Source organism: Cetorhinus maximus, chromosome 17 (genome assembly GCF_964194155.1).
Source record: "Cetorhinus maximus chromosome 17, sCetMax3.hap1.1, whole genome shotgun sequence".
Taxonomy (NCBI): domain Eukaryota; kingdom Metazoa; phylum Chordata; class Chondrichthyes; order Lamniformes; family Cetorhinidae; genus Cetorhinus; species Cetorhinus maximus.
In genome coordinates this window covers 98,924,869-98,945,880 of record NC_135895.1, presented here as the reverse complement: position 1 = coordinate 98,945,880, position 21,012 = coordinate 98,924,869, and the positions used below count along the sequence as shown (strand labels likewise).

Genomic DNA, 21,012 nt, shown 5'->3' with positions numbered 1-21,012 from the left:
AGTCAATGCCTGGGAATATTTCCAACCCACAGTATTTAGCAATTGAAATGAACATTTTTTTTCCCTCTTCCCCCTACCCAATACATGGATATAAATGCAAGATGTTGTTATAATGTTCTTCCCTTTCTCAAATAATTTCCCAAAGAGGACAAGTGAATAACAGCCTTTTCCCAAGACTTTATCAATAGTAGATACTAGGAGGCATGCTGGAGGAACATGCCTGATCCTCCACTCAACAGCTCTCTCAGATGTTGGTTGAAATAAGAAACATGGGAGGAATGCATTCACTGCATGGAACACCGACTAACATGTGAAAGGCTCACGCTGCTGATCCTTTTCATTTTGGTGTTTCCTACAATCCTTATACACCAGTGGAATCCACCTATTGACCTACAGCTGAAAAATGAATTAGGTAATTACAAAAATACTGCAGTCAAAATCTCCAATCATAGTTTTGCAAACCAAAAAAAGATAGTATTAAAGTGATTGGCAGGAATCAGCAGAAGAGTGTTTAAAGTAATGAAAAATATCTACAGCCGACAGTTCACTGACTGAACTGCTAATGACACAAAAGGGGTGAATCACAAAGTATTCGTTTACAAATGCCGGTGTACGGTTAGGTCAGGTACTTATCCACTGAATGTGATCTCTTGACCCTCTCTCAGCACCTAGAACTATAGTGTTGAGCCGGAGGACTGCAACATCTCTCACCCCTCTTCTGGTTAATCATTCATCTGCCATTATCTGAACAGCGTTCTTATCTTGCTTGCTTGTTAGTTTATAACAGGGCCTTCTTATCAACCTGGGCAGCATCATGTGGCCATGCTGGGCCTGTGGCAAGTCACCAATTTTCCACCCTCTAACTAAAAGCCAGCGTGTTAATGGCGCGCACGGTTTACTACAGGTCATTGATACGAGGAGAAGATCAGAGTCCGGCCAGGCACATGCAGCATCGCAGCCTCCCCAAACCTGCAATGGTATTTTAATTCCAGTTTCTGGGAAGGTTACTACTGCACCTTCTCATCCCAAGGTCGGCAAAGTTTACAAGCCGCACCCGTGTCAGTTGATGTTTTAACCCGCACATCCAAGGGCGTCGGATTGGCAGCCAATAATGTCCAGTGGCCCTTCCTTCGGCATCTCACAGGCGTCCATAAACCCTCACCTGAGAACTCTTGGTAAGTGGGACTTCATTTATTGAGCGCTCCCGTTCGGACTGAGAGGGATCTAGAGAACTGACAGGACTCAAGCATGTCACAGGTAGGTGTACACACATCCCCTGTGTGTGTTGGGGAAACACGGGGGGCGGGGGGCAAGTGGGTCACAAAAATGGGAAACTTTAACAACCCCATCGCAATTTATGACTGCATCCCTCTTCAGACTGCTAGTTGCTGGGAACTTAATAAAGAAATCTAGCTGTCAAATGGTAAATTTTTCCTGTCGGTGCCTTGTGTTTATTTAAGTCCTCCGGGTCTATTGATATGTTTTATTAAGTTGTCACACCTTAATTCTTCTAAGAATTCTTGTTTCATTTCGAAATGGAAAGGTGTGTGCCCTGTACCTGTACTGGGTAAAAAAAAAAACACCCTTATTTGAAGGATTTGGGCAGTCTCTAATAGAGGCGGACAAGATTCCCTTGTGAGATTCCCTTTTGAATGGGGCCATATTATCCCGAAATGAGGCTAAGGGGAGGGTGAGCTCCCGTCAGGTGGGAACACAGCAGGTTGCTCAGATGGGCTGAGTAGACGTGCCAGGCACTAACCCTTTGGCAGGCAGGCCCTCCGCTGCCTGACTGGCAGAGCTGCCTCTCAGGCTTGGCGGATCAGCAGCGTCCGGTTGGTTGTCTGTTGACAGCTGATGCCGGGAAAGGATTCTTTCCAAGCGGCCCTGTAAACGGTGAACAGTTATCTATCTGCTGGCGATGGATAGGCTTGGCCCAGCAACCAGGTCGGCGCCAGAAAGCGAACTCCGGGCACTTTAACATTTTAGTTGAAGACAGTCTTGCCCGGTTTGTAGCTAAGCAGGGTGAATGTCCTGATGATATAAAGCACACTGAAAGTTTTGGGGTAATAGGTTCGAAGATATAGAACCTGTATAATTATTGATTTGTTACATTGCGCGTCTGCATCTTAAAGAGAATTCAAACTGAACATCAAACACTCAGACAGCTCCCTTCCATTGAAATCTTTTTAGACTTTCTCGCCTTGTTCCCTTTGAGTTTGGGGATTTACGTTATTTTATTTTCTTGTGCTAAAACCGAAGCTGCTCCCAAATCGTCCTTCCTGATGGATGTGTGGGGAAAGGTGTGTAACGCCTACATCCCGGGCCAGTGATTTCAGGAGCAGAGCAGACGGATTCAGCCACGCAATGCTAAGGGCAAGGTTGAAATGATTTCGACCCGTTCACTTTTACAGAAATAAAGCAGACGAATGGAGATTCCAAAGGCGCCTGCACTTGGTGTCAATGTGAGGGGAGTAATTGCTAAACCAGCTCATTGTAGAGAGAGAAAAAACAATCAAAAAGACAGGTACATTCAGTAAACAGGAATTAAAAATAAACCGAGATGTCTATCTGTTTCGGTGCGTGTGGCCCCTGTCGAAAATGCCATAGCATTATTAAAATACTGATTGAGAGCTACCAGGGAGCAAGATTGATAACTGGACTATGCAACTATCTTTGTGGAAGTATTGATGGTGTATAAATGGATTCATGGATGGACAGATTGACAGACAGTCAGATTGACCCTTAACAATCCGACAGACCAGTAACAGATAAAACTGTCCAAGTTGCATCGTTTACCAGTGTGGTAATGACACAAACTTGCACTGCAATATATTTAAATACGGGAAACGTAACATCTTGGTCAACTTCAGGCTGGACTTTCCCTAAATAGCTGTTATCGGCTAATTGCTGTTTAGTTCCTTGTATTGGTCGGGTATTTTCATCATATAGATATATTTATCAAGGCGAGGGAGAAGAGCTGATAAGTAAATAAAAATATGAACCTTGTGAGCCTGGGAGGGAGGCGATCAAATGGCAATAATTAAATTTTGCCCTGTGTTTTATTCCTGGCTCTGCTGGATTTGTTGGCGAATTCCCGAGAGTTGGATGTAATGTGTTGGCCGGATAGAGAGAAAGAGAGAGAGAGAGAGAGAGACCTTTCCAAGTATGTGTGCTGTCAGGAGCCGGAGAAAGAATAGCCTGGTAGTATTAATGACCGTCGCTTCTCAAAGGGACAATGCGGGCTTAATCTGGGCCAACTCGATGTGGATAGTGTTACATTTGCAGTGGAGTTCGCAGACAGCACATATGAGGCTGTTTGGCTGGAGTACATCTGGGGGGGGTTGTTGCAGCGCCCGTCAAATGGCAGGAATCTCTCTTAACCGACAGATTAAAGATTAATATTCCAGATTGATTCTACAGTCGAGTGTAATCTCCTAGAACTATCAAGTGGAGTTTTTGGGGTTGGGGAATTGTTCCCTGCCAGCTATTTAATACACGGCTAGGTTTAAATGACGAAGTGTTCCAACAGTAAACGAGTGAAGCTGGGTATGTGACCATTTCCCACTGCACCTTTTAGCTCTGCTCTCACCAGACACCTCCGGTAAGAATGACAGCTCTGTCCTAAGTGAATTGGGGTTTTTTTTTCCCCTAATGTGCTGTATTCAACAATTAGTTGAAATTTGATGGAAATAACAGTGAAGTTATGAAAGTTGCAGGATCGAATACGTTGTGCAGAAGGACCGCCTTCTAATCAAAAACGAGCAGTTTTTATAGGCATCGATTCATGTGACGATGCCCACTTGCAGCACACTTGAATGAGCCAGGGACACGCTGCCTGGCGAGAATTTACGGGTACTCTAAGGTTGATTTTATGAGGGTCACATGGAGCCGGATTTAGAATATTAAACCAGCCGTCACCAAAACCGTCTCAGTGAAACAGCAAAGTGGCTTTTAAGCAATTTATCCCCTCCTCTGACAATCCCAACTCCAGCCGTCCTTTGGATATACTGAAACGGGCGAAGCTGATTGGGACAGTTGTCACTGGAGTTGTATTTACGCGGAATCGAATTACAGAAATAAAAACGCGCTGATTTTTCCCAAATTACGCCAGAAATACCTCAAAAATATTCCGCTATTCCGCACCGTTTTCTGATAGGCGTGCTTATTTTATATTCGAGTAATAACGTTAATGATCCTGCAAAACCAAACTTTTGGGGATATCAGATTGAAGTTATTCTCCCGTTCCCTCTTTGATGGTCTGTATTTGCAACTAATACTGTTTCACATCTATGTAATGAGCTGTGGACTGATAGTTCCAGGAAGGGCGGGATGCAAAGGCTCTCTTTTGATTCATTCGGGATAGTATAGCCCCAACAGGTCTTGTGGAAATAGCAGGTACGAATCGTATGAGGTGAAAAATTGCTTAAGGAGGGGAAGGGGGGCAACTAGTTTCCCGTTGTACGAAATGAACCCGGTTTCTGTGCTCACCCCACCGCCCCAACTTCATAACATGCTGCTCCGCTGCAGTCAGGTCCACGCTGCTGTCCCGCCAAGGTCTGGGGTCACACATCACTTCAATGGCGGCTGCCAAGGCCAAGACTGTCAGGTCCACACTTCACTCTATCCAGTCACTGTGGACTGCGCCAAACACACTAGATGTCCTGTCTTTTAGGATTCTACTTAGCGGCGGGTCATAGCCTGGTTAAAACTTCCTGCAAGGTTTTATGTCGACACATGTCATGTCAGGCATCGAATAATAACAAAAGATCTGGGGATTTTGTCAAGTGGATGTAAAATTGGATAGTGGTGAACGGCCAGTGATGCGGTGTAAAGCCCAGGAAAGGCTAGGAAGGATATTAATCCGATTTGATTTTCTGAACTGTTTATTCCTGGAGGAATGTTGATATTATCCGCGGGGAGAGGGGGCGGGCTCAGGAGGCGCTCCTGGCCCCCCCAAGTGTTTTGCTATTGGCTCACTCGTGCTGACGCTGGGTCCGGCCAAAGACCCTATTGGTCGGCGGGCTCCAGGTCGCTTGTAATCAAGGCTGGGAAAGCGCGGGTGAAGAGGAAGCGAAAGATTGGAACTTCAGCCAAGCCCTCAATGCTAGACAGGCTAGAATGAGCCCTTGTCAGTCTGATCCGGGGGAGGGGGGCAAACGATGAGTCCTGACTCTTCCTACAACACACGCTGACAAAACACACACCCAGACACACACACACACACACACACACTTCTCGCTCAAGTTACAGTCAACCTCATCCCCGCAAGTCGAGTCAATCTGTTTCTATCGCGCTCTGTGTCTCTCTCCGTTCAGGTCTTCGGCTACTGGACGGAGCGTCGCCCCCCAGCCAGCCCGGGAGCAGTGTCATGCTGCCCAAAGCCGAGGCAGAATCCATTGCTATTACTCGCTCGCATGGGGATCGGATGCCAGGAACAATGCACGGTAAGAGAGCTGCCTTCTGTACTGAGCAACCCTGATCAACTCATCGATTAAACAAACCGTTCATCTGGGGGACACCGAGGTTCTTGGGGGGTGGGTGGGTGGGTGGGTGGGGGGAGTGTTTGACTGTGAATGCATCAGGTATTATAACTAACGCATGTGAGGAAGAATATGCAAACATTTCGCTCAAGCCCTGTTCAAGACTCTAAGAGGACAGTCGATATTTGCGTGTTCCCCCACCACCCCACCCCACCCCACCTTGCCCCGTGAATCCGAATGCTCCTGAGGTGCAGAAAGAATCGTTTCTGTGAAGGTGTTCGGAAAACCACCGTGCCAAAACCAGAGACCGAGCTGGGGTGGGGTGAGCCACACACAAGCTACTGACTCCCATTGACTGAGCTGACGTTAATGTGGATTGCTGTGGTGTGAGTGCACATTGACTGCCCCCTTTACAAACTGACAAGCTAAAAAAAAAAGTTAATTTCTCCCCCCCTCTCTCTCTCTCTCTCTGTGTGTGTGAGCGTGGAATTAACTTGTGTTAAAACTCAACTCCCGGGAGGAGAAGTGATTTTACAACTCAGCAGGTTGGGGGGTTACACGAGATAGCGGCCGCTTTCACCAGACAGCAAGTGCTCAGCGGCGAAGTGCTTGAAACTTGGGGGAGGTTGGGGTGGAATCGTTCAGGATGCCCGAGAAAGGATACATTTAGATAACCAATTTCACAACCAGAGCGGAAGGAACCCTGTGTGGTTACATGGAGGTTCAAATGTCACTTTGTCAAAAGCGTCGCCGCTCACAGTGAAATAACCCACACGGATGTATGGTCGCGCCGAATATTGGCGTGTTGGAATAATCGGCCCCTGCTAGTTGGTTGGGTTTTAACAGTCCCGTCTACAAAGCAGGCCAACATCCTGTAGACCGTCAAATCAGGACAAGGGTATCATCACACAGAGCCTCTGGTGTTCCTGCAACTTAAAACAAAAATCAGAATCCGACATTAATTTGACATGAAGTGAACGTTAACATAGACAGGGAAACGTGTTACTGTCAGGTTCGTTTCTTGCTAGTTGATAAATTGGAACTAAAAGTTAAGGCGCGCTTCGTTTTCTTGTTCCCCAGGCCTGAGATCGCTGTGCGACCATCATTTGTCTTTTTTTTAATCACAGCGCGACTTATAACTCTATTCGCTGACTATCCATATTTCCAGGCAATTTTCCCCTGTTGTCCCTGTGTGTGTGTGTGTGTGTGTAGAAATGACTGGGGCTGACGTCCCGCCGCGGGGACTGAATGCGGAATAGCTGACTCCTCGGTAAGGTGAGCGGGCCAACCCGAAGGGGCTGCATTGTTGGAAGTGAACGGGGACTTCCTATGGGACACTCGGAGTGGCTGCATTGTGAAGCACATTGGGCCTTTGTGTAAAAACACGCTGCTTCAACCAGTGCTCAGTCAACAGAGTTAACAAGGGCAGGAGAGACACGAGGGGCTTGCTGCTTACAGTAGGGTGGCCATCCCGTTTACTGTACTTTACCCAAACCTGCCAAAAAACTTCAGTTTCTCTTCACCCTGGCCAATAGCGTTTTGACATCTTTTAACTCTCCGTGTTTGTATTGTCCTGACTGGGCAGAACAGCAACAGAATATCACCCAAGCCTACTCACAATTCCAAGAATTCTTCAGTTATTTCTTTTTTTTCTTCTTAATGTTTCTCTTTCACTGCACCAAGTATTTCAGTCTCACCTTCAGTCCCATCATGCAGACCATCATAGTGTCGGTGACTTTCTCCTCCATTCGCAGTGGGGGCTGCTTCAGTTGGTCTTTTGGATATTCGGTGGCGCCGAATCCAACCAGCTTGAATTCCAGGGACTAGGGAAACTGGGCAAGGCCAGGTGTCTGGAAGTGAAGTGTTTGCCTTGCAAAGCCTCACTGGGGTGGTCAGCCCGGTTTTAGCCACTTGCTTAAAAAGCACCTGTTTGGCGGGATGCACTTGCGCATGTGTGTTATTCCAACCACTTTAATTCAGAATATTACAATAAGCATATAAATAACGAGGGCCCAGAAATAGAGCAGCTCACTGGCTGCTGGAAATAGCCGAGGCAACAGCAAGGGGAGGAAGGGGGTGGGGGTGGTTTATCTGCTTAGGAAAGGAAGCGCCGCCACGCTGAATCTCAGCCAACCAATTTGTAGTGGGGGGAAAGAAAATAACAATTGCAAGTCGATGGGAAAGACAGTCGCAAAATTGGGGAGGTTGGGGGGGTGGGGGTCGATTCGCTTTCTCCCGTTTCTCGCTACTCCCCAAGCGAAACCTCTAACCCCCTCTCACCTGAGGAAGATTTGCTTTGAGAGGTTGAAGCGGATCGCGGATAAGTTGCACATAGAACGACCTGAAATAGCCCAGACTGATGAGAGGCGTCATTTCATATATAATTCTTCAATTCGATTTGAAACTCCTCAGGTCCCTCAAGTCCAGCGGCAGTTTTTCTTTTCTCTCTTCTTCTGAAGCAAAGTTAACATTTCACCTTTCCAAAAGAATTTTTTTTTAAAAGAATGTGAACTTTTAAACCGTCAACACTGCCCGGAGCCGAAGTGGGGGATTAGACCCGTTTAGCATCGAATATTTCAATAATTACAGGGAGCATCGAAATATTTCCAACTGCGTGAACATTACACACCAGATCCATCCCCCCGAGATCCGCATTTGTGGCTGTACATTTCTGTTCGTAACCACATCAGGCCAAGTGCTTTACAGGTCTAGTTGGGGAAAGTTTTGTGGAGTGAGCGATGTTTATTCTATCTCTCTCTCTCCCAATAATCAGTTTCCGATCAATAACAGCATTCAGCACCAAACACTCGTTCAGTTCAGGACAGTCCTGCTGATTCGCAGAGGCTGTCAGTAAATAGAAATCTCCAATATATATACTTTGAAAGAAACTGCTTTCCGATGAAACCCGGACAATCGTTTAGTATTATATAATTATATATATATATGTATATAACAGAGGCAGTGAACGTTTTATTGTATGATCTGCGCATTGAATTGACGTTTCCAAAATGTTTCAGCTGAGAGGTACAATGGGAAATGTTATACTTGATGTGAGCAGGAATCTATTTTATGGGCCGTGACTTTTCTTTCAAATCCAGCGAGGCTTCCTCTGGTTGCATTTGTAAATGATCCAGTGTCCGACCTGACAATGAACTAAATTCCAGACAATCTTTGGCACTGCAGCCAAGCAAGTAAACCCAGAGGACAGATCATAGTATTTCCATACCCCCAGCCGGCCGGGAGGTTTCTCTGAGGCATTTCTTGGTCCAGTTGGCCGTTTCTCTGCTGGACCGCCGTAAATGTGAGGTGATGGTTGCTTATGATGGGCCTTAAAGGTGAGATTCGGCTAGCTTTTAATACAGGCCCTTAAAGCTGAGGTTCTGGCCGTGTGCAATGGGCTTTTATTAAAGGTGAAGTTTTGACAGTGTAGAAAGAAGGGCTTTTATTAAAGGTGAGGTTCTGGCCGTGTGCAATGGGCTTTTATTAAAGGTGAGGTTCTGGCCGTGTGCAATGGGCTTTTATTAAAGGTGAGGTTCTGATCGTGTATAAAGAGGGGCTTTTATTAAAGGTGAGGTTCTGGCCGTGTATAAAGAAGGGCTTTTATTAAAGGTGAGGTTCTGGCCGTGTATAAAGAGGGGCTTTTATTAAAGGTGAGGTTCTGGCCGTGTATAAAGAAGGGCTTTTATTAAAGGTGAGGTTCTGGCCGTGTATAAAGAAGGGCTTTTATTAAAGGTGAGGTTCTGGCCGTGTATAAAGAAGGGCTTTTATTAAAGGTGAGGTTCTGGCCGTGTATAAAGAGGGGCTTTTATTAAAGGTGAGGTTCTGGCCGTGTATAAAGAAGGGCTTTTATTAAAGGTGAGGTTCTGGCCGTGTATAATAAAGGGCATTAAAGGTGAGTTTCTAGTTGGTTTTAAAAATGTGTTCGCCATAAATAACGATCAGTTACTAAATGTCACGTAATCCAATATGAGAATGAACCACAGGGCTGCTCACGTTACTGCCAAGGCTAGCGGCATGGAGCAAACTGCGCTGCTTTAGCTGTTTGGGGTTTTCCAACTTTCACTCTACAAACAGCCCAGCCGCTTGGCCAAATGCAGAGTCTGACAATGTGACGTTACTTCTCAACGCTGAAGAACATGTGGGGAAATGAAATAGGAATTAGTGAGAATTTATATCCCGCCTCAAGTTGTCACTAATCAACAAAATAACCTGTTTTTTTCTTAAAACAAAAACAAGCGTGGTGGAATAGTTTCAAAGATAGGAACTAAATATTGCTGGGTCTCGTTTGCAATCAGGTGGGGTCCATGAGCTTTCCTTCCCTCAGCCCAAAGTTATCGGTTACCTCCATAGATCGAGAGCGCCGTAGGTAAATTTCATTCTGGGATTTTCTCTCTCTTACCAAGGGGCTAAAAGCCCCCTTGTCCTGTCCTGTGCAGCGCACGGGCCTCCAGGGCTTGGGGGGCGGGGTGGGGGGGGGGGAAGAAAAAACCCCATCGAGCAGCTGTCTGAATTTCTCTCATGATCTGGTCCCCATAAAGTTTTCTTTCAATAGTTATTTACATTTTATTGCAGTCACCTACCCGCAGACGCCAAGCACCTAAGTCAGTCTGAGAACCAATACAGCTTTGCCCGAGTTTGAATTCTTGAAAAAGTGACCTGAAATTGACGAGCTTAGTGTTGAGAAAAGGACACACCAGTTTTTGTCAGTCAGTTTCACAAGGTGCGTTACCATTACCTGCACGTTTTGGGGTTTTTTTTCCTCTCTTACGCCTGCTTTTCTGTAACTAAAACTGTATTAAGATTCCAGCTCTTGTTATGTGATGGTCATTAACCCCCCCCAAAGAAAAATGATCATGACACCAACCCCCACCCCCCACCCCCTTCCACCTTAGCTTGAGGTACAAAGTGCCCCCCTCCCCTCCCCTCCCATCCAATCGCTTCCTCCCTCTGCTCCCATCATGTTGGCTGCTGTTAGACGCTCCCGAGTTCTCAAGTGTCTAGAGGGAAGGGAATAAATCGCGTGTGCATCCCCCTTCCAGCCCGACTCTCGATCGATGTTGTATTCATAGCGGAACTGATTTACACCCCGGCGCGGTGTCATTACAATTGACTTTGTGAGTGTGTGAGTGTGTGTTGTGTGTGTGTCTGCCTCACACTCTGTGCTCTCTGAACAAGTGCGCTGTTCTTCCCTCTCCGCAGCCACCCAGTTTAAGATGATGGAGTATGCCTACGATGAAGATTTGGACGAGCTGTGCCCTGTTTGCGGTGATAAAGTCTCGGGCTATCACTACGGCCTGCTCACCTGTGAGAGCTGCAAGGTTAGTGGCGCCGGCTTTCGGTCCCCTCCGCACCTTTTTGGTTGGCCGTTCGCGATCCAACGAGGACCAGTGCAGTTATTCCACCCCCCCCCACCCCCACCCCCACCTCCCCCCACCCCCTCCCCCCAATATTTGATCTATTTTAACACACTTTTAGTCTAAACTCCCTTTCCCCTTTGGCAAGTTTCTGTCCCTCACAGTCGCAGGTGGGAAGTTTTGAGCATTTTCTTCCAGCGTCCTTGCGGCCACTTCTGCACTTATTTCAGGGACGGTGGGGTGGGTGGTGGGGTGGGGGGTGGGGGGGGTGGGGGGTGAGGTGGGGTGGGGGTGGGTGGAGAGGGGTTGGGAGGGGGGGGTCAGGGTAACACCTGGATAAGACCTGGACTTTCCAGCACCCCACCCCATCCCTCTTAATAAGTGGGCCACTGGTGAGAGAGTGAGTGAGAATGGCCTTCAGTTCAGCTGAGAACTGAATTTGAAGGAGACGCTTTTCCCCCCCCAACATTTCCAAGGGTCGGCATGTGCTTCGAGCGACCCTCTCTGATCCTTTTCCCAAGCGGTGACTGTCAGGGACACCCCCTCAACGCCAGACCATTTATCCATCGGTTGGATTGTTTGCTGCTGCTATATTGGTCCATCCCTGACCACGATTTGGGAGTTCGGCGCTGCACCTTCAGCAGCTGTGGCTCAGTCCATAGCACCCTCGCCTTTGAATCAGAGGGTTGTGGGTTCATGTCCCACTCCCGGAAAACCAAGAACTGTGATTGTACTCGAAAGAGTTGCAATCTGTGACTGTTGATAACTCGAAAGAGTTTCAGCTCAATTCCTGGGGCGGATTTTAACGCCTCACCCTCAAACATTACTCAGATGGAATCCTCTGATTTCGGCAGCAGTCGGACCCTCCTCAGTAAAGTCCTTTACATTTGATTTGTTTCAATGGCAGGGGGTAGTAGGTGCCTCTTCAGCGAAGGTGGTACTTCCCGAAATGGCGAGGGTTTTATTGAACAAGTCCCCCTCCACCCCGAAGGGAAAAGATGCAATTGGTTATGTGCCGGCGTCCCAAATAGTTATCTCACCTTTCTCTCGCCCCCCACCCCCCCCTCTCCCTCTCTTTCTTTCTAAGGGTTTCTTCAAACGCACAGTTCAAAACAACAAAAGGTACACGTGTATAGAAAACCAGACCTGTCCCATCGACAAGACACAGCGGAAAAGATGTCCCTACTGCCGCTTTCAGAAATGCCTGAATGTCGGGATGAAGTTGGAAGGTAAGGGGCAACTTTCAGATGCAACCAGAGCCTCTCTGCCGCTGGCTCGGTTGCTTTAGGAAGGGGTTGGAGTGATTTAACTACCCGGGGTCATGGGAGGCTACAATCTAGATCACACAGGAAGGTTTAAATAAAGACGTCCAGGTAAAATGTATGTACAGACATCTAATATGGACACAGTTAGAATTTGATTTCATTCTAAATATTAATAATTGTGCTGAATTGGTTAGAGAGTAGCCTTAGCGCCATAAAAAGACAAGGCTTTCGATCGTATTTTACAGAATCTAGTGTGAAGTTAAAATCTAATCATCAGCATTTACAAGGGAGCTGCTCTGTCCGAATGACAGACTGTTTTCGCTTATTGTATCTGCACCAGAACTGGAAATCCGCACAGCGAGCGCTTTCACCTCCCTCTCCCTAAAAGCTCCAGGTGTTTGGATTTGCACGAAACTACCATAATCCAGACATTAACTCACAGCTAGCAAGGGGCGGACTCGCGGCTCCGCTCAAGAAAGTGAGTCTGAAAAGAACCACGAGGGACTTTGTATTCAGTCCGATGTGTCGGATGCATTTGACAGCGGCCGCTAAAGTTACCCAGGAACTGAAAATCTATTTTAAAAAGCATCTAAAACTGATTTTAATCAAATCAGCATATCAGTATGTTATCTGATTTCAAAATATCTAAACTAGATTTGCAAGTTGATAAATCAATGTTGTTACACCACCAATTAGTGATTATATAGAGGGTGATGTCAACGGGAACTTGGAACCAACACATAATCTTCAGCGTACACACAACTATATATATATATTACTGTGTGAAGGTTCAATATCAGTAGCTGAAGGCAGTACTATTGCTCATTCCAGGACAATTGTTCAGTAGTTCTCAGTTACCATTTTGCAGCTTATCTGGGTCAGAATCCTTTCTAAACGGTGAGGGGGATGATTGTAGCTTTACCATTTGTCTATTCACATGCTGGCTGTGAATGTCAGTGTCCGGTTCCTGTATTATTGTCAATTCACTATCACTCAACCTCACGGCCCAACTTAAGTAATTAAATTGGTGATTTCGAAGTTGAGACAATGGGCAGCCCAGCTCATACTGCGATAGCGACAATGGATTCGGGAATATATACAGAATAAATATTTCAACTGGATCTCTGAAAACGGTACTTAATCCTTCTATAATGTAATTGATAAAGTGTACTCGTGTACTTTTTGATTTATGATTGATAATAAATCCGATATCACTATCATCTCTAGGCCTCTAGTTTATCGGAATTTTCTAATTCGAAAAGCGTTCTGTCCTTTTCAATAACGCTTTCCCTTTTGGTTGCCAATTTTTGCTGCTGACGTCCATTCCTTCAGCTCCCATTCTCCCCTCAAGGCCATGACCCCTTACTGGGGAATGCTCCCATGGCTGACAGACAGCCTCTGCTTCCAGGCACATTGTGCGCCCTTACCTCAAGTGCCCGACCCTGGCGGCTGAAGCATTAAAAAACAAAATCGTGTTTGATCTCGCCCTACCTGAAATCCAGAATGGTGGACTGCCAGGAACTGCTGAAGAGGCACCGAGAGCAGGAAGCCTAAACCTTCCCTTCCGAGGCTTCCCACTCCTTAATTGCTATCCAAGGGGTATGGAGGCCAATTGGATCATCCCCAGCACCGCTGTGGATCAGATAATCTAGGGATGAGCCTGGCTGGGACCTGCCTGGTACCGCGATACTTCCATGAAGAGAGTTAAATCGAGCCGGATGTAGACACGGGGTTTAATGATACTCTGATCTATTCAGTACAGGAGTTATGAGCCATCGAGGAACTTAGTTGTTTTCATTGGAAAGAGTAGATGGTGAGCTGTGTACCTGTACTGTTATTGAAGAGTCCAAAAAGACTTATCATCTAAAGAATATGTGAGAATCGCAAGTTGCAAGGCTCACCAAATGAAAGGAAATCGATTTTGACGGTTAATTTCTGAATATTAGGGCCTATTATTTAAGTTATAGCTCTAACCTGTAGTTTGCTGATCAGGATCAGGTATGAATCACCGTTGCACTAAAACGATCAGAAACCGAATTCCATGCGTTTAAATAGACTCTGAAAACAAATGTCAGGACTCACACTCAAAATTATCCAACATCATTTACCTGTCACCTTTCATTTCCATGCGATGTCGGGGCCCTGTGCCAAACCAAGGTCACTCGAAGTCTTCACATCTTTCGATGTCTTGGCACATCACTGTTTCTCACACCAGGCCATCCTAATGTGCTCCAGGCCATCCCCTTTCTTTCTGCATCAATTTAACCCTTCCAACCATCCTACCCTACACTGCACCATGGGGTGTCAATGTGTTCATGTCCATTTTCCCTGTTCAGTAAAGGAGTGGTAGGAGTGATAGTTCTGTCAAAGTTTCTAATTTTGCCAAAAATTAAAAAGTGAGAACTTCACAAATTGCCACTCTGCATGTTGGACTGAAGAACATTTTAACCCAGTGTAACCATTTTACATTTCCTAGATCATTATTCTTCATCACACTACATTATATATTCATTTTGCTTGTCCTATATCTTCACACTTTCTCCTTTGGAGAACAGTGTAAAGTATTGGAAGGATTCATAGGCTGATTAACACCCTACTAGGGCCACATTATGATCACTCTTTCCATGACCATTTTCAAGTTCCATAGGGGGGCTTGAACCCAGGGCCTTCTGGGTCAAGGGCAGGAGGTCTACCAACTGAACCACAAGATCACCCCTGATGCTGGTCTATCACTCCTTATTCCTACACAATTATGTACATCACTCCCTACAAGTGCATGCTACTCCACCTCACCCATGACCCAATGTCAACTTAAAACTCTACATCTCTCTGCGGTTCTCCACTTCATTCCATATCAATACACATCATTTGACATCAATCCATGTAGCTTCAGTTGACTACATTTAACCCTCAAATATTTAAGGAATCAAGGGTGAGATTCAGGAACACTGCTGGAGTTATTTGTGGCTGCACTTCATCATTGTCATCATCATGGTCACTTGTATCTCAGCCCCATAAGGATATCACCTGTAAATCTTTGCTTCCAATGCAACACTTTTCATGTATAATTTGGCAACTTATTCATAAATAAATAGAGGCAGAAAGATTTGGATTTAATTAGTGCCTTTCATGAACAGAGTACATCCCAAAGCATTTTACAGCCAATGAAGTACTTTTGAAGTGTAGTCACTGTTGTGATGTAGGAAACACAGCAGCCAATTTATAAACAGCAAGCTCCTACAAACAGTAATGTGATAATGACCAGATGATCTCTTATTGTGATGTTGATTGAGGGGTAAACATTGGCCAGGATGCTGAGGGTAACTCTCCTGCTCGTCTTCAAAATACTGCCACAGGACCTATCTCATCCACCTGAGAGGGAAGATGGGGCTTCAGATGTTTCATCTGAAAGGTGACACTTATGGCAGGCGGGCACTCCCTCTGCACTAAACTGGGGTGTTAGCTTAGACCTTTGTGCTCAAAACCTTTCGAAATAATTCTTCTGTAAACATTCAAAACTAATAGAGTTAAACAAAAAAAAACTTTAGTACTATTTCCAAGAGCTTTGCTTTTCAGAATCTCTACAATCTGAATTATACAAATCTTGTATTATATCACCATACAGGCATATCCCATTACAGGAATTTCACAATTGTAGTACAATTGTAGTCAATTTTTACATTTAGACTTGCTCACTGCAATATTCCAAGATGTTTTGATGGCAAATATATATTGATAACAAATGAACGCTATTATAGGCACATAAATGAAAGCACTTGACCAGACTTCATGAAGCCAAGGATGTTTTCCCAAGAGTACTCACAATTAGTTACTGGTCTGCATTCTACCATGTATGTTTGAACCTCTAATTGTCAAAATTTCTTATAATGGATACACAAGGCTTGTAATAAATTTTTAATGGGGCACTAATCTCTAAGATAAAATGCTCCAATTGTAACCTCATGTATAAGCCACAGCAGTCTCAACATGTCATATAGCTGTCAGAGGTTCCTGTTTTTCTTTATTCACCAATAGTTGAAACTGGCTCAGTGAGAATATTTCAGTAGCTGTTAGATGTGCTCAGTGGTGACAGACACTACTGTGACAGAGACCATTAAAACGAATCCCAAGGCATCTGCTGCATTGGATTTGTTTTAATTATTTTTTAATTCCTGAGATATTAGAAGATATTGCAATGACATTGGGGGTCTCAATGAGCTTGTTTTATTTTCACATGGGAAATACTATAATGGGGTTTTACTAATATATGACTCTGTATAGCACCATTCAAACAGAAGGAAGAAGAAAAGGAGGAGGCAAAACACAAGTACAAATAGTTAAAGGAGCTGTAAATAGAGATTAAATATTTTCTGCCTCTAATGACAAGATAGGTGCAGTGATTTAGAAAACATAGTACGTTGAACCTGAAACAAATTAAAAAGTTTGAAAGTAACACTTGACTAAGGAAATTTCAGAAGAATGCAATCACTGTAAAAACTCTTTATTTAATAGTATCTTTTCTTCATATAAGCAGCATTTGAATGCATGTAATGTAAGGGTAATCCCTTTTTTTCAGATAGATACTGTAGTTTTTGTAATCTATGAAAGAATATTATGAAAAATTAGATTACTTTCTAAAGAAGAGGCCTCTGACACTAACAGGGCTTGTTACAGAGCCTGGTCATACTAAGAACCTGTTCTTCATTTATTTGTGCAGCATTCATCCATATTTCCTTGTGTTGATTTTTCCCTTACTGCCATTATTGAACATGAAGGTTGTTTGCCCCTGTAAAGATTATTCAGTCAATTCAGAGCAGAATTGTACAGTGATATTTTAGTACATGTAAATCCCTAATGTACAGTCACATGTGTGACTGCGGGTCTGAAAATGCTTGCTTCTGTCACATGAATGTAAACTGACCTGAAGCACAAGCTTGTGGACACATTTTCTGTGGAATAAAGATCTCTATTTCAACATGAAATAACAATCGGTATGTAAAGTATAATGGTAAGATCCACATAACTGCCAGTAGGTATTAATTTCACATGCTTCGTATCTTTTTTGGAGATGCACAAAACATAAACGCCTACAATAAAAGCAAAATAATGCAGGTACTGGAGATCTGAAGTAAAAACAGAAAGTGCTGGAAAAACTCAGCAGGACTGGCAGCATCAGTGGAGGGAAAAACAGAGTTAACGTTTCGAGCATGTATGACTCTTCTTTGGAACTGAACCGAAGAAGAATCATATAGCCTCGAAACGTTAACTCTGTTTCTCTCTCCACAGATGCTGCCAGACCTGCTGAGTATTTAGCACTTTCTGTTTTTAATAAAAACTTCTACAAATTATCTGGAACTAATTTGGCCTTGAGTGCACAATATTTATTTCCTTATTCTTTCATTCATTATTTTAGGGAAATAATGTTTGAGAAACAAATCAAAATAACGTGAATTTTATAGAATGAATATGCATGTTCTTGTTTGTGTATCACTTAAAGTACTGATTTTTAATAATGTATGTATTCCACAGCTGTAAGAGCTGATCGCATGCGTGGAGGTCGAAACAAGTTTGGGCCAATGTACAAGAGGGACAGGGCTCTGAAACAGCAGAAGAAAGCTCTGATACGAGCAAATGGACTTAAACTAGAAGCCATGACTCAGGTGATGCAGACAATGCCAACAGACCTGACGATATCTTCTGCTATCCAAAACATCCATTCAGCCTCCAAAGGCCTACCTCTAAACCATCCTGCCTTGCCACCAACAGACTATGACCGAAGCCCATTCGTAACATCTCCAATTAGCATGGCAATGCCAACACATGGCAGTCTGCAAGGCTATCAGACCTATAGTCCTTATCCAAGTCGTACTATCAAGTCAGAATATCCAGACCCCTATACTAGCTCCCCAGAATCTCTAATGGGCTATTCTTACATGGACACCTATCCGACCAGCTCTCCATCTAGTATCCCACATCTTATAGTGGAACTCTTGAAGTGTGAACCAGATGAACCCCAGGTCCAGGCCAAGATCCTGGCCTACCTACAGCAAGAACAGGCCAGCAGGGGAAAACATGAAAAGCTCAACACTTTTGGGCTTATGTGTAAGATGGCAGATCAGACCCTTTTCTCCATTGTTGAGTGGGCTCGAAGCAGCATATTCTTCAGAGAACTTAAGGTATGATTCTAATTTTTTATTAAAATTATATTACAATGTTATTGAGAGAAATACCCATCTATGTTGTGCCTTAATGGCTGAAGATTGATGCTCCATTAATCTATTATCTATTTGACATTTTAAAAGAGCTGGCTACTTAAAAGCACATTTTCAATACAATGGGGTAGACTTTCATCTGTATCACCTGGGTGAGAATTATTGCCAAGTTGAAGAGTAAGGGAGGAAAAATGGGAGGGGAAGGGACACACGCTGATTACAAAAACTATTTGGTTCTCATTCCATTGGCAGAATCCATCATAGGTATGCAGATTCCCATCCCAATCTCCCCTCTGGCATTCCACCCAAAGCAATACTTTATATCTAGGTGGTACAGATGGAAATCTACCCAAGTGCATGTTTCAGATTTAGAATCTATCCTGATCTGAATGGCACAGGGTTAACTTATCATACCCTCCTCAAACCTGCAGTGATAATTTGCCATTCTGGGATTTGTATCATTAAATGATGCAAGCACAATCAGATGTATTTTGAACCCTGAGCTAATTTCAGCAACATATCAGGCATAAATCTAAATCAGTGTTCCTTAGTTTGTATTTGCATCTACCTTTTTCACTAAGATCATCAAAGAGAGGAATATATATCGCTGTGCATTTTATATCTTATTTTCTGTCAGATTTAGATCATATCAGAAGTGGATTTTGCTTAAGGTTACTATTTAGATTTCAGGTGGTCAAACTGCACAAGTGGAATTAGGAGCCAATGTGTCTGTATTTTGTTTTTTAAAATAATGGACAAAGATTGGATGCAAATGTAAGATGTTTCAAAATTAAGTTGTGCGTTTGGGAAAAAACCTGCCTGAAATATATTTTGTAGGTAACTTATCATGATAGTTTTCAACTGCAGAACTCTGAAAAATTCATCGTTCTGGCCATTTTATGTTATACATGTCATTCATGACTAGAGAATTTTTTTTTGACTTTGAAGTTCAATGATTTTTTTTTATCACGGAACTGTGCTCAAAAACTGACATTTCACTGCCTTCAGATTTTTTTATACAAAATTGTACAGTAGTACATGGGAAATTTAGTCTGCGGGTGGTAAATGTTGAATTTAGCATGTCATGAAGTTATGATCATTCACTCGATTCATTGCCCATGACTCAAACCTAACTACAAAAGGAATATTATCTGGTTAGCAACAAAAGGTTGATGGTTGAGTTTTCAGACCAAGGTTACAGCATTAAACCGCTGTCATGAATGACCAGATTTAGTGAAAAACTTGGTTGCAAATCCTTTTCAAATCAGAGTATGCACAAACCTTGTTTGTATATGTATATACTCCTTGTGTACAAGTTAATGATTGTGACTTTCTGACTACCCTCTAACTGGCAAACATAATGGGGGTAGTTTTTGACTCTGTGTTAGAATAAAATGGGATAATGAGTTGAGAACTCATTTTGCATCACCCCCAAAGTCTATTTCAGTTGACTTCAAAGGAAAATGGGTTGTTGATTCACTATCAATCATTTAACATGACAGCATAGAGTCAAGATCTATCCTAATGTGTTTAAAAACAGTGCACATAAGGAGTCTGTATCAGCAGGTACTGCATTTGTTCTTGTAATCGAGGGAAGACCTCTAGTAATTTCTGTCAGCACCAGATTTAAGTCCTTTTATGATTTCTGATGTGGCAATGAGAGGAATTTTTAAAATGTTCTCTCCCATTAAACAGATGTCTCCTAAAAGTGTTAGTCACAGCTCAGTGGGTAGATTTCTTACCTCTGAGTCAGTAGACCATGTGTTGAAGTCCCATGCCAGGGACCTGAGTGCATATGTGAGGTTGACACTTTAGTGCAGCGCTGAAGGAGTGCTACACTGTTGGAGGTTTCATCTTAAGGATGAGATGTTAAACTGAGGCCCTATTGGCTCAGGTGGATGTAAAATAACCTTTCTCCCCAATGAAACTCGACTCCAGCTATTAGAATTCTTGACAATTGGGGATAGTGTTAACCTTGAGTCTGAACCTAGGGTCTCATATATGATGCAGTTCCTGATTTAAATATAAAAACAGGTCTCATACCACCAGATACAGGAAAATTGCAGTAGTAGAGAATCTGTCAATTGCTTTGTGAGCCCAATGGTACATCACCTCTCACTTACCTAAGCCAATATATCATCATTTTGCAGTGAAGGAAATTGTGAATGGAAGAACATTCAAAGCAACCAGGACTTTAATTATCTTTCCCAACCAAGAATAAAAAAAGTTGAATGATGATCCACATGAAAGCCTAGCAAAAATAGACAATTTGGGGAAACGTCTTTTCAGGGAGGCCAGCTGTTAGTCCTTCCCCAGCCCATAATACACATGCTAGTATACCAAGGAATTTGAAGTTATTTGGGTCTATTTTGGTTTACATCAATTGAGCAGTGGGCAAGGTAACTGTTCCACCTGCCCCATGGCCTAATCAGCTGTCGAGGTCGGTCATCATTTCAATGGAACAGGCAAGCTGCCAATGCTAATTGTGCTGCCATACAAAGCTCACCATTCGGGAGGGCAGGAAGTCAGACTGGGCACAAACTCACAGCACATTAAGGCTGAATGGAGGGAGTGGAAAGAGAGCAGCAGATTTATGTGGCAGAACTTAAGAAAATCCTTAAGGCTTAAAAGCTCCAAAAAGGATGGAAGAAAAGTGATTTGCAGACCCACTCCAGTTTTATCCAACTGAAGCTTAAGTGGT

At 43.8% G+C, this 21,012-nt stretch overlaps 1 protein-coding gene across 4 annotated transcripts in view; it reads left to right on the top strand.

Annotated features, from left to right (window-relative positions):
• The first annotated feature begins 831 nt into the window (after positions 1 to 831).
• Positions 832 to 21,012, top strand: part of nr5a2 (nuclear receptor subfamily 5, group A, member 2) — a 183,216-nt gene continuing 163,035 nt past the window's right edge. Inside the window, exons 1-5 of one of the 4 annotated variants that reach the window (XM_078561709.1) lie at positions 832 to 1,175; positions 5,316 to 5,444; positions 10,680 to 10,798; positions 11,922 to 12,063; positions 17,629 to 18,275. In XM_078561709.1, the coding sequence (XP_078417835.1) occupies positions 1,112 to 1,175; positions 5,316 to 5,444; positions 10,680 to 10,798; positions 11,922 to 12,063; positions 17,629 to 18,275 (1,101 nt within the window). In that variant the 5' untranslated portion in view covers positions 832 to 1,111. Of the gene's footprint in view, positions 1,258 to 4,256; positions 4,396 to 5,304; positions 5,445 to 10,052; positions 10,201 to 10,679; positions 10,799 to 11,921; positions 12,064 to 17,628; positions 18,276 to 21,012 lie in introns of those variants that run through there. The other 3 variants (XM_078561710.1, XM_078561711.1, XM_078561712.1) reach the window with 3 other exon arrangements.